Below are 13,083 nucleotides of genomic sequence, written 5' to 3'. Positions count from 1 at the left end.
GGCCAAATTTTGGCCACAACTTTATTGAATACACAAGTGTGACTGGTATTGGCTTAGGCATTAGTATCAAGATATAACTGGCTCCCGCCCACCCTGCAGGAAGCCTGGAAAGGTAAACAACCAGCAGGGGGAGCTCCATCAATGTACGGTGGTACCTCAGGTTACAGACGCTTCAGGTTACAGACTCTGCTAACCCAGAAATAGTACCTCGGATTAAGAACTTTGCTTCAGGATGAGAACAGAACTTGTGTGGCGGCAGCGGGGCAGCAGCGGGAGGCCCCATTAGCTAAAGTGGTACCTCAGGTTAAGAACAGTTTCAGGTTAAGAATGGACCTCCAGAACGAATTAAGTTCTTAACCTTAGGTACCACTGTATATTGACTGGTGCTCACCCCTGGGGTTCCCGGGGGTCCTGGCATGGGCCTAGCCCCTCTCCGGGCTTCAGACGAGATCCAGACACCCAGATTCCTTTAACAGAATATCCTATTAACTGGAGCGGCAACTGATGGCCACACCTCCCCTCCCCACATTCCCCTAAACCAATGCCTAACCACCAAACCTTACAAAGTTGTGACGATTGCTAAGAAGTAGGCAAAAACCACGTGGTCAAAGCCAATCTGCCACATTGGGAAAAATTCCTACCCGGCCCCTGGTCCAAAACAGGCGACCAACCAAAGTCCAAAGCAAGGCCAGACACGACTAATGGGTGGGTGTTCGGCAGCGCGAAGCAAGAGAGGGTCCCCACGTTGCGCTGCCAAATAAATACCCCCAACCTTGCAACGTTGCCGATTGGCGAAAGGCCAGTGGCATAATTGTGGCACTACCGGCTGGAGCGGGGCAAAGCCCCAGCCACAAACCAGTTGCGGAAGAGTTCCAGAGCCATGCACAACATGGACCCTCTGTTAGAAGGATCCAACTTATTGAAAATGCATCTCTGGGTTGTGGGGCATAGGAATTTGTTCATTTTTTTCCCTTTCAAAATATAGTCCGGCCCATCACAAGGTCTGCGGGACCCCCTGCTGAAAAAGTTTGCTGACCCTTGTTCTAAGACTAAATTTCAGGTGTGTTGGTGGTGCCCATGCTAATCTTCCGAGTGAGATTCACCTTCGCAGCTGCAGAAGGCATGTGCCAACTGCAACACACACAGCACAATCCTCATGTTTACTCAGAAGTCAGTCCATAAGCTCAATGGGACTCACTGCATTCCTGCATTGCAGGAATGCAGGATCCCTCCAGCTGCATGATTCTGTGATTCTACATGGACTCAGAAATAAGCCTAACTGATTTCAGTGGAGCTTACTTCCAGGCTGGAGTCCTAAACACCCTAGGAGGTACGCCCCATTAAACACAATGGAGCTTACTTCTGAATAAGCAGGTATGGGGTTGTGTGATTAGAAGAATAGGCCAAAGCCTTCCAGTTCCACTGGCCTTCTACTGTTTGCGAGAGGCTGGGAATAGGGATGCGTGAATCTGTCAATTTATTTCCCATTTCCCCAATTTTAAGCTCAATTTACCAACATTCTCATATCGGGATGTGATTTTTTAAAAAAAATCAACAGAATTTTAGTATGTATTTCTCTTGACAGACACACATAGTTGTTTGCAATTTTGCCTACTGTATACAGTTCCCCCAAACAATTTCCCCATATATTTTGCCATTTTGTATGTTGTTTTCATATATGCATTTTTGTGCGCACACCCCCCATACAGACAATTTTGAACCCTTTCATACACTTAAAAAAAAAAAGAACTTGCAAAAAGCTAAAGTAAGCAATTGTGCTGAAAAAATGGGCTGGATTCAGACTAAACAGCAGAATCCTATATATGTCTCCTCAGAAGAACACTGAGTTGAGGTGAGGATTACTCCGAGGTGGATATAGAATTGCAGTCAAATTGAACTTGGCTCTCTTCTCTTCATCTGACCTTACACCAGATTCACTCCATAGTAATGTTAAAGTGATTTTTTTTTCTTTTAGGGCTTGTCTCTGCCTGGTAATTTGAGACTTAGCTGCAGTTCCAAGGACTGTCAAGCATTCCTGCGACAGAGGAAAGATTCTGCTCTGACTAGCCAGGATCTTCTGCCCAGTGCTAGCGTATCGAGAGCAGATGGTGGCAATGCTATCTTCTTGCCCAGCCTCAGCAGAGAACACACTTTTCAGGGAGAGGAGATATTTTATTCCATAAATGAAGAAGATGATATGTGTGAGACTTGCAGTGGTCTGTTTGAAAGCGCAGCTGAAGAAACCCTACAGCTTATGGATGAGGAGGAGTTGCAAGGACATCAGAAGAGAGAAGATAGCGGTGTACAAGGCTGCAGTTCACGACCTTGTCATACTGACAATAGCCCTTTAGATAGGAACGACCTCTCCTCCTCTAGTGAAAGGCACCAAAGTGTAAGTTCTGCTCTCACAGAGGGAAGCAGTGGCCACCAAATCAGTAAAGATACAAGAGGAAGTGAAGAATGTTTGACTGAAGTGGGGGAAACGAGAGACGGGTGTGAAGAAGGTGTTCCTGAAAGTATTGCAGAATGTGTGGAAGGAAAGTACTCTGTGAAGGGTTGTAGAAAGTTGGACTTCCTTGTTGTGGAGGATGTTGCAAGTGGATGTCAGGAGACTGGTATAAATGGGGTGGTTAGATCTTTGGATATATCTGGAGCACCCAAAACTGAGCGTGACACGGTGGCTTCACAACCAGAGATCAATGCCATCTTGAGAAGCCCTCTTCATGATTCTAGCCTTTCCCTTCACTGCTTCGAAGAGGGAGACATTAGAGCCTCGGACACATTGCCAACAGGTACGGAACTGGGAGAAGAAGGAACTGGTGCTAAAACAAATACTAGCCTTTCAAAATCTGTCACTGTTCAGATGCCTTCAAGACTTATGTCAACGATGCGGAGCTTCTCACTGGGTGAAGCTGCTGTAAAAGGTCAATATCTGGATTTCACATCCAAGGATGAGCCTCAAATTGCATCAGTACCAGGTATGCCCAAAGAGGACGAGAAGCGAGTGAGAGAAGCTTCTATTCAGACTGAAAGGAGCCACAGAAAGAAAGCAGCTCTCCCTCTGTCTCACAGTCTCCCTTCGTTTCATGGGCATGGACCTCTTGTGAAGTCTGCATCTCTAGATACAGGGCTTTATGGGAAATACAGATCTTACGGCCCGGAGCCTTTCAATGCCTGGTGTGCCCAGCATAGAGGTTCTTGCTACCCTTTGTGCTCCCATCACTGCTGTTTGCTGTGGCCTTTTCCTTTAGCTCCTTCATGCAGACATCCAGTGGCCTGCTTCTCATCTCATGCCACCATCGAACTGCAGCTTCTGAAAACTCTCAAGCTGTTGCAGGACACAGCAATGAGAAATATTTCCTCGGTGAGTATATAACTCAGTGGGCTACCCAGCAAGTGTTCTGCTTGCTTCAGCCCATGAAACCTGGGTTCAAGTAAAATCTGCTATATATTTTGGAAAGTTGTTCATCTGCTTGCCATGCATTTGGACACCTGGATCATAACCAAATTTGGCAAGATGGTTCTTGAGACCAAGCAGTAGGTTTTCATCTATGTTTGTGTATAATTGGGTGCCATTTTGAATCAAGATGGCAGACTGAACCTTTCAAAACTGCCTTGATTTTAACCACTGGTTTCAAAACAGCACTGATATTTTGCTTCCATAAAATCCCTGAGCTATGTTGGGTATGAGGTTGCTATTAATCAATAGAGGGGTTTTAAACAGCAGATTAGGAAGCTGTCTTACACAAGGACAGACAATATGCCTAGCTAGTCCAAGAATGTAAACTCTGACCATCTCCAAGGGAAAAACATTGATTTTTCACATCACTTCCTACCTGACATTTTAACTTGAGATTCTTACCTGGCTTCACTTGCCCTTCCTATACTTCTAATGAGGGAATCTGAGTGGCAAGTCTAATCACAATGTCTGTGGCCCTATTCAGACACAGATTTTATATATACCAAATGTGGGGAGACAGAACCAGGATCTCAACCCACTTGGCCAAACCTCTGAACACCTCGGTTCTTTTCAGAGATTTGGTTGAACGCTCAGAGGCTGGCAGTGGGGGCACCGTGTGTGATCCTGTTCCCCTTTCCGTACATGCAATAAACACAGAATAGCCATCTGAATAGGGCCAGGGCCTCCAGGAAAAGGCATGCATAAAAGGCATGCATTCCTACATAAAGAAAGGAGACCCATTTACATGGCATTTTGCCAGTGCTGCCTGTTCCATATTTCACACCATGCTTCAAGGAGGGTCTAAATCAGGGGTCAGCAAACTTTTTCAGCAGGGGGCTAGTCCACTGTCCCTCATACCTTTTGGGGAAAAATATGAACGAATTCCTATGCCCCACAAATAACCCAGAGATGCATTTTAAATAAAAGGGCACATTCTACTCCTGTAAAAACACGCTGATTCCCGGACCATCCGCGGGCTGGAATTAGAAGGCGATTGGGCTGGATTTGGCCCCCGGGCCCTAGTTTGCCTACCCATGGTCTAAATATTTGGCCTACATTGATTCCTTTGTATTTGAAACACAATGTTGTAGCAGTTTCCCAGGGAGAGAGTCAGATGGGGCTGGATTTAACACGAGAGATAGGATTTGGTCGTGAGATATGGCTAAGGTTCAAGTTAAGAGAGAGGGTTTGATTGGAGTTGGGAGTTAAGGAGTGAGATAAGGAGAACTGGTTCTGAGTGAAGTTAAAACACCCATCAATTCTGGACACCTGAACATCTACCACCTGAAGTGTAACACCTGATTTTTAGTACAGTAACTGAAGTTTAAGAGGAACTGTGCCTATGCAGTGGTACCTCAGGTTACATATGCTTCAGGTTACATATGCTTCAGGTTACAGACTCTGCTAACCCAGAAATAGTATCTCGGGTAAAGAACTCTGCTTCAGGATGAGAACAGAAATTGCGCAGCAGCAGCAGGAGGCCCCATTAGCTAAAGTGGTGCTTCAGATTAAAAACAGTTTCAGGTTAAGAACGGACCTCCGGAACAAATTAAGTACTTAACCTGAGGTACCACTGTAGTAGTGTGTTTAAGTCTGAAACATCTTACAGTTAGTTAAAGTAAACAAGTTAACTTCTACCTGAAAGAAGTCACTTCCTGACCCACTTTGTTTCATAAACCATTTTTGTTTAATAAAACTTCTTATTGTTTGTTTGATTATTTTCTGCCTCTCTAATCATTCAGTTTTCCCTGGTACAAGTCCCCACTAGATAAGCTGTGGTAAATTGTAGAAACTCATGTAATTGGTGTACCGTGAGGTGGGTGCACTATAATTAATTGGGGGCAATTAGCGGGAGTGGATCCGCTGTATTATTAATGGGTGGTATTAATTGGGTGGATTCGCTACTGAGGCCTTAACCCCTAGTGGTTTGAATGTGAACAATAACTATCAGTAAGGAGGAAATGGGGTTCACAACATTGAGGTGCCTTTTGTGACATCTCTTCCCCCCCCCCCCCGCCATGTCACAATTTTTCTGGAATATTCCGGCGCTTGCAAATGCCCACTAGATGGCAATGTTTCATTAACTCGCTCACAACTGGCTAAGCCCTTTCCAACTGCATGGACAGTATCTTTTTTCTTTCTGGTGAGGACTGATAGAAAATGTTTCCCCCTCAGGAAACCTAAATGATAATGGAGTGGCCTGATAAGGCAGCACTGCACCACTGTATTTGGAGCAAAAGAGGAAAAATAGATCAAATAGCTCTGTTAGTAAAAAGGTACCCCTGCCCGTACGGGCCAGTCCTTTCCGACTCTAGGGTTGTGCGCCCATCTCACTTAAGAGGCTGGGGGCCAGCACTGTCCGGAGACACTTCCGGGTCACGTGGCCAGCTATAAAGCGGTTCCTATTTATCTACTTGCACTTAGGGGTGCTTTCGAACTGCTAGGTTGGCAGGCGCTGGGACCAAGCAACGGGAGCTCACCCCGCCGCGGGGATTCGAACCGCCAACCATGCGATCGGCAAGTCCTAGGCACTGAGGTTTTACCCACAGCGCCACCCGCGTCCCCTAAGCTCTGTTGATAGAAACTCTTAATTTCAGGGCCGTGGGTTTAACCCCCACATTGGGTAAAAAAAATCTGCATTGCAGGGGATTGGATTAGCCGATCCTTGTGGTCCCTTGCAACTTAATGCTTCTATGATTCTACTCCTGTTTCACACTTCACTCTATTAAATCATGATCTTATATAGCTTAAAAACAAAACCTGAAAGCGATTACTCTGTCCATATGTTCCTAACTTTGAGATGTGATCATGCAATCTCAGGATCTTATGTTCCCTTGACCAGGGCTGGATTTAGGTTTGTTGAGGCCCTAAGCTACTGAAGGTAATGGAGCCCTTTATATGTGATATTTTAGGGAGCAGGCCAGCAGGCGGGGCCCATTCATAGCTGTCAACCTACAGATTTGAAAATAAGGGACCAGCAGCCTCAAAAACAAGGGATCAGCAGCCAAAATAAGGGATTTTAGTCAACCAGAAGCCAAATGAAGCCTCAAGTGGTGGTTCCCATAGTGCAGCAACCCGGCAAAGGGGATGCAGCAAGGAAAACCACCGTCCCATCTCCGCTGGGAAGCGCTGAGCAAAGGCGAGTCCCCAGGCAACGTGGCCGATTTGATCAGCACAAGGCATGCAAGCTCCACTCCCCAGTCGTTCTTAAACTCCTTATTGGGTGAGCAACACAGCCAAGCAACACAGTTGGAGCCTCCCTCCTCCCTGGCCGACAGGGAGGGAGGGAGGGAGAGGAGCTGTTTCCTTTGAAACCCGGAAAATTTAAAGGACATCATCAATAAGGGACAGCAGCAGGACATGGCACTGGGATAAGGGACTGTCCTGCCAAATAAGGGACGGTTGACAGCTATGGGCCCATTATAGGAGCCTACACAACACAAAACACTGTTGCTGTATGTAGGTTTTATTTTATTTGTTTTTTATCTTATATTTTGGCAATGTACATCCAGGGTTTTTTTTCCCTTTAAGTTTTTTGGGGGCCCCCAAGAGAGTTGCGCCCTAAGCTGTAGTTTGTTTAGCTTATATTGTATGTAAATCTGGCACTGCCCTTGACACATGTACCAGAGAAGAAGAATGGGGAAAGGTGGCCTCTGATAAACTGGTGAATGTCTATGAAGTGACACAGATATCTGTTTAGGTTTATATAAGGTTACATGTGTATGTGTAAAATTTGAATGTCAACCTATAACAGCTGTGGCTATATGTTGAATTTGTTATGTACTGAAGTTCTCACCCTGGGCTTGCAGGGGGATGCTGTAGATAGTTTTCAGTCAGATCCACATATGCAAATAAGTGATTGAAAGTGACGTTCAGCGATTGGATAGTTACAGAAAATGGTTACTGTTGCGTTCTAGTGGAGCTCTATATATGCAGGCTGGCTGAACCCTTCAGTTCAGTTCTGGCCTGTGAATAAACAAGAGCTGTTTGAAGAATCGCTGTGTCGTCTGATATGTTCACCCACAACTTAACAGAACTGTTACTTCTTCTTGATCTTATGTTTAGTGCACAGTCCATGAAATCGAAGTCATGAGGAATTCGTGCCAGAAGTTTCGAGAACGGCTGGATGAGATTGAGCAGCACATGACGGAGCAAGAGGCTCTCTTTGCCAGTGCGATGTCAACGGAGGGGCGGTAATGTGCCTTCATTTCACACCCCAGCCCTGCATTTGTGGCACCGTCATGTGCACCACAAAAGCACACAGACACACACAATGCATCTTATTATACACAGAAGGGCTTCTCTTAAAAATGGCGCAGTACATGCTATTGAAACTTCAGAGTGCTCTCCAAACAAAACAGTCATGACAATGGCATAAATTGCATGCAGGGTGGTTTTTCTCCCACCTGCCAGACATGTCATCGCATTTCCTACAGCTGTGCAACATCTGCAGTTTCTTTAGGGCGGCATGAGGGAAATCTAACAATTACCCTTGGTGCCATGGCAAATAGGCTGTGGTTATATAATAAGCATGAATTAATGCACCAGCTTGATCTTAAAAGACTAGAAGAGAGAGAGAGAACTGAATCCCATGGTTATGAATTTAATTTACTCAGATTATCGTGTTCCAGCTTTAATTCAGTCCTATGAACAAGCGTATTGACCCACTGTGTTGCCAAGTATAGGAAATGAATTGTGTCCAGGTGTGAATGTAATTAAACTTGGACACGATTGTCTTTCTAATATCTTTTGATGATATTAAGGGAAGCGGAGGCCTCACTGAGGGTTGCCTTTCTGTCTTTTGTCTTGTCCCCCTGCCGTCTACCACAGAGAGGAAAGAAGACAGTTGCAGGTCTTGCGGCAAGCTGTTCGCCGAGAGGTCGCTGAACTGGAAGGGCAGCTGCAGGATCGGGCTCGCCAGGTTAGGGAGGGAATTCTAATGGTACGTAACCAGAGCTCTTCAGCATCTGCCCTGGCCTCCTGGACACAAATCACAGGCCTCTTTTCCTAAAGGACTTAAGGCCACGTAACTCAAGAGGCCAAGTGTTTTGGTCAGACAAGGGACTAGCAACCAGCTAGGCCTCATGAACCCTGTTGTGTGAGGGAAATTGTGATTTGCCTGGTGTAGGAGCACCACATATAAACATGGTAGAAAGCAGGGCTTTTTTTCAGCTGGAACTCACCAGAACTCAGTTCCGGCAACTCTCAGGTGGGCGCCATTGCCATTGTCAGAGAAGGTAAAGGTAAAAAGGTAAAGGACCAGTCAAAGGCGACTATGGGGTTGTGGTGCTCATCTTGCTTTCAGGCCAAGGGAGCCAGCATTTGTCCACAGGCAGCTTTCTGGGTCATGTGGCCAGCAGAACCAAACCGCTTCTGGCGCAACAGAACACTGTGACGCAAACCAGATTGCACAGAAACGCCATTTACCTTCCCGCCACAGTGGTGCCTATTTATCTACTTGCACTGGTGTGCTTTCGAACTGCTAGGTTGTCAGGAGCTGGCTCAGAGCAATGGGAGCTCACCCTGTTGCGGGGTTTCGAACCACCGACCTTCTGATCGGCAAGCCCAAGAGGCTCAGTGGTTTAGACCACAGCACCACCCACACCCCTATTGTAAGAGAATGAGGGAAGTGTTCATGGTGAGTTCCGGCACCTCTTTTTCTGGAAAAATAGCTCTGGTAGAAAGCAAACAACAGCTCAGCAGTTAGTAGCAGCTGGTGTGGTGGGACAGAGTCACCCCTTCTGACATGAGCAAACTGGTTCAGCCAATCTGGCATTCCAACTGGTGCATCAGAAGAACCCTAACATCGCTTCCACCCTGCCCCAGTGACTCTGCAGTGGCAAAGGTGTAAAGTTGTTGTTGTTGTTATATTTTATTTATACCCTGCCCATCTGGCTGGGTTTCCCCAACCACTCTGGAGAAGGTGGTGACTCTGTGGTTCCAAGACAGCAGCTGCTACTCTGAGTAGTTCTCTTGGTTCTTTGCAGATTAGTTGCGCTGCAGAACGCGTGCTGTGGAGACCACATATTTAAGAAACGCAAAATAACTTTTGCTAGGTTTTAAAAACAAAAAAGTCCTTTTACACTAAATTACAATATCCATCCATCAGGGTACTACATGCTGCTCTTTATATTCCATACCCAACAGCTTACTTACCGCAACTTAACAGCACCTGCTATACTGCTTCACAGTTGCAAAACTAGGTCACGTTATTTGCTCTGGCCTTTAAAGAAATACACATCTTGTGAAACAACAATGAACCTTAAAATTTAAAGAGACCATTCAGCAAGTTCATGGATGCTGCAAGTTATCAGGCAACACCTGAACACCCAAACAATAGGGCTTAGCAGAAACAAAATCCAGGAGCTATTCTATACCAGTTGTTACACAGAAGGACTTCTGTTTTAGCTTTGAACTTATGGATTCTCCTCTCCCTCCTCCTCCTCCTCCATGGGTTTGGAAACTATGTAATCTCTAACTTCTCATTTTCTCCAAACTAGAGAATCGTACTATGGTTAGTCTAAACAAACCCGCTTCAAAAACCATGGTTTGTAGTACACTTCCTTTGAAACAGACCATAGTTACTGTTAATTCCTATAGACAAATAACCCTGAGGCTCATTCATGTAGCGCTAAACCATGGACTCAGCTAGACTGGCAAAGAAAAAGTGATTTATATGTGTTGCATATGCGATATATCATTGTGCCACCAAGATGGTGATGTGGAGCCCCATTTTTCTCTACCTGTTTTCCCCGTTTAAATTTACAATGCTTTAAACTGAAACGCTTCTTTGATGTGTCTGGATCCAGTCCTTGTTTAACTAGGGTTGCCATATTCCAGACAAAAGAGTTGTTGACCTTTTTTCAGAGGGTGGGGAAATCTTAAAAAAGAAAATAATTTTTTCAGCTAGAAGAAAATAGGGTTGTTTTTTGGCTAGTTTTAAGAAAATCAGCAAAAATAGCCCCACTTACAACATGGGTTGCCATTCACCCAGGTTTTCCTAGACATTTAAAGCGGACATTAAACATTCTGCCAGGACACCATTTTGGGGATCAAAATCCTGGCAAAGGCCAGGATTTTCCGGACGTATGGCAGCCCTAGTTTAACGTTATATCTGAACTTCGTCGTTATTGTTTACTAATGAGTGGTCCACCTCTCTCTCTTTTAAATCAATATATCTCTGTGTGGCACACATCTCTGTTTCCTTTGCAGCAGCTGAATCAGCTATTAGGCGAACAGTCTAACCTCTGCTCAGAACTTGGAATTCCTGATCGGACGGAAGAAAGAGAGCCTAAACACGGGCACGCTCACAGTACTCTTCCAGATGCTGCTGACGATTTCTTCTCCAGAGCTGGGTATTCCAATAATCTCCACCACAGGCCTCCGAGTAGGAGTGCAACAGTCCCCTCAAGCCCCTCCAGCTCTTTAGTCAGACAAACGGAGCTGAAGGCATCAACTGCTCTCGCAAGCGGCAAGGCCAATTCTGCGTCGGACTCCAAGGAACTTCACACCAGTAAAAAAGAAGTCAAAAGTCAAAAGATAGACTTCAAGGCCTTCATCCAGAATGTAAGAATCAAGTTGCATTCTGGTTCCTACTGTAGCCTTATTAAACTTATTAGACTTTACCGATTGGTTGGGTGAGCGTTGCTCCCGGAGAGTGAAGAAAGAGTCAAATGACACCGAGGTTGATTCAGAGAAAGAGTTTATTCTGCTCTCTGGATAGCAGAAGGCACTTGTGTGATCAACTCACAGCAAGTCCAAAGAAATGAGAAATTTCATGCAGTATATATATCCTCCAGGCACCCTCTCCCCCTTCCCCAGGAATCCAGCCATGTCAGCTTATACAGGCAGGTTGACATCACAGATATTCCTGCTCCGGTACTTTTAACCATAAAAGGGTGTTCCTCTTCCTGTACTCTTGACCATATAAGAGTATTCCTGTTCCGGCACTCTTATCTTGGGGTAAGAAGATTACCAACTCTCCTGGCGCTGTTCCTGGACTAGGTCTGTGCGTCAGAGTGTGGTCAGGACGTAAGATAAGACCGAGATGTGTCATCCAGTGTTCCACTGGAACAGTCAAGGCCATACATTGCCGTCACAGACTGATAAGGGAGAGGGCTTTGAGCACTTGTTTATGCAGCTGAGTTTTCTGTTTATACATTGACTCAAGCCTGAGCTTGAAAAGCTCAAGTTAATGCATTTTAGAAATGCTCCCTTGGAGGAAGAAAGGGGATTTTGGGTCAGTTTCAAACTGACTGCACAGAAACCCATTCCTTCACTACCAGGGGTGGAACCTCTATTCTCAAGGGCCTTTGAGGGTGGGCAGAGGAAGCACTCAAGTTTTTTGTCGAGTGGGAACCATCTTGAATGGTGTTGCACAGCTTTGAGTGTATAGGCTACATTTTTGTGGTTGGTTCGCTCTTAACTCTTCTTATTTCTCTCGTTTTCTCCATCAGCTGAAGAAATCTTTCCGAAATTCTTTCAGCAACGACGCAGCAGAAGGAAAAGACTGAGGCGGGGCAATTCCCCCTGACCTGCTACCCCGCAATGTTTTCTTGCAAGAGGATCTTTCGAACCACCTCACAGGATTGGAGAGGATTTCCCATAAATGTTCACAATGCTTTTTTTGTGAGAGAGCATATCAAATAGAGATGTTTACTGGGGGAAGTCCTGGAGGACCAGTGTTGAGAGGCGAGTGCCGAAGAAGTCGCCGTTAGAAATTTATTGAAGGCAATATCTAGATGGCTGTTTTGCTATTGAAGATTTTGTGGTCTTTAATAAGGCCCGCCTAGTCCAGCGTCCTGTTCCCACATTGCCCAACCAGGTGCCTTAACCCTCTTTCTTCTAGGACTAGTGCCAGGAACAAAGGGAACCTGGATAGTTAGCCATTTTGTGTTTCCTCCAATAAGGAAGGCTGTCTTTGAACATTTGATTTCCAGCTCCGAAGCACCACCTATTTGTAGGTATTTAAAATAGCAGAGACAAGAACTCTTCTCACAGCTATGACACCAGAAATCTTCTTCTTAATGAGGGCTGTATTTCTCCAGTATATGCTTGGAATATTAATTTTTGTTTTACTCCAGGAATGTGTTTTGTGGGTTCTTCAGGAAAAAAATGTCTAGATTTGGCCTTTTTTTAGTTTAACATTTTGAAAGTTTCCTGGCCTAATAATCAAACCCAGTAAAAAAAGACAGAAAAAGAGATACATGACCCTGCCTAAATCTCTGTGTGCTTTAATTTGGAACTAATACATATTCTGCTTTTTCAAAATATTTTTTTCCAGGCATCTTTATTGAAAGTTTAAAAGTACATAATTATATGCGCACTAAACATGGTGAGATTGTATAAATCTTTCACCTTTTACTTTCTTAAAATCTTGAGACTCCCTTTCTGCTTCCTATGGACTAATCCTCTCTTTTAGAAAATTTTGAAATCAAATGTGTCGGCCTTTGTTTGCAGTTTCCCAATATCTTATATAGTGGAATCTCGGTTTTCAAACGTAATCCATTCCGGAAGACTGTTTGAATTCCAAAATGTTTGAAAACCGAAAACTCAATACGGAAGCCTCAAAACGGAAAAATTAATACAGAGAACTCAATACAGAAGCCGCCTTGGAAGTTTGA

The 13,083-nt window shown here is 44.9% G+C and overlaps 1 protein-coding gene across 1 annotated transcript in view; it reads left to right on the top strand.

The window, feature by feature from the left end:
• ITPRID1 (ITPR interacting domain containing 1) overlaps nucleotides 1-12,732 on the top strand; it is a 60,732-nt gene extending 48,000 nt beyond the window's left edge. The window contains exons 11-15 of the mRNA XM_081931203.1: nucleotides 1,976-3,364; nucleotides 7,526-7,653; nucleotides 8,291-8,402; nucleotides 10,673-11,026; nucleotides 11,917-12,732. Coding sequence (XP_081787329.1) covers nucleotides 1,976-3,364; nucleotides 7,526-7,653; nucleotides 8,291-8,402; nucleotides 10,673-11,026; nucleotides 11,917-11,973 — 2,040 coding nt within the window. The 3' untranslated portion in view covers nucleotides 11,974-12,732. The remainder of the gene's footprint in view (nucleotides 1-1,975; nucleotides 3,365-7,525; nucleotides 7,654-8,290; nucleotides 8,403-10,672; nucleotides 11,027-11,916) is intronic.
• Nucleotides 12,733-13,083: the final 351 nt, after the last annotated feature.

This window comes from Podarcis melisellensis (assembly GCF_964234715.1).
Source record: "Podarcis melisellensis genome assembly, chromosome: 12".
Classification (NCBI taxonomy): Eukaryota; Metazoa; Chordata; class Lepidosauria; order Squamata; family Lacertidae; genus Podarcis; species Podarcis melisellensis.
The sequence above is the reverse complement of the archived record's forward strand: the minus strand, read 5'-3'. Positions and strand labels throughout refer to the sequence as shown.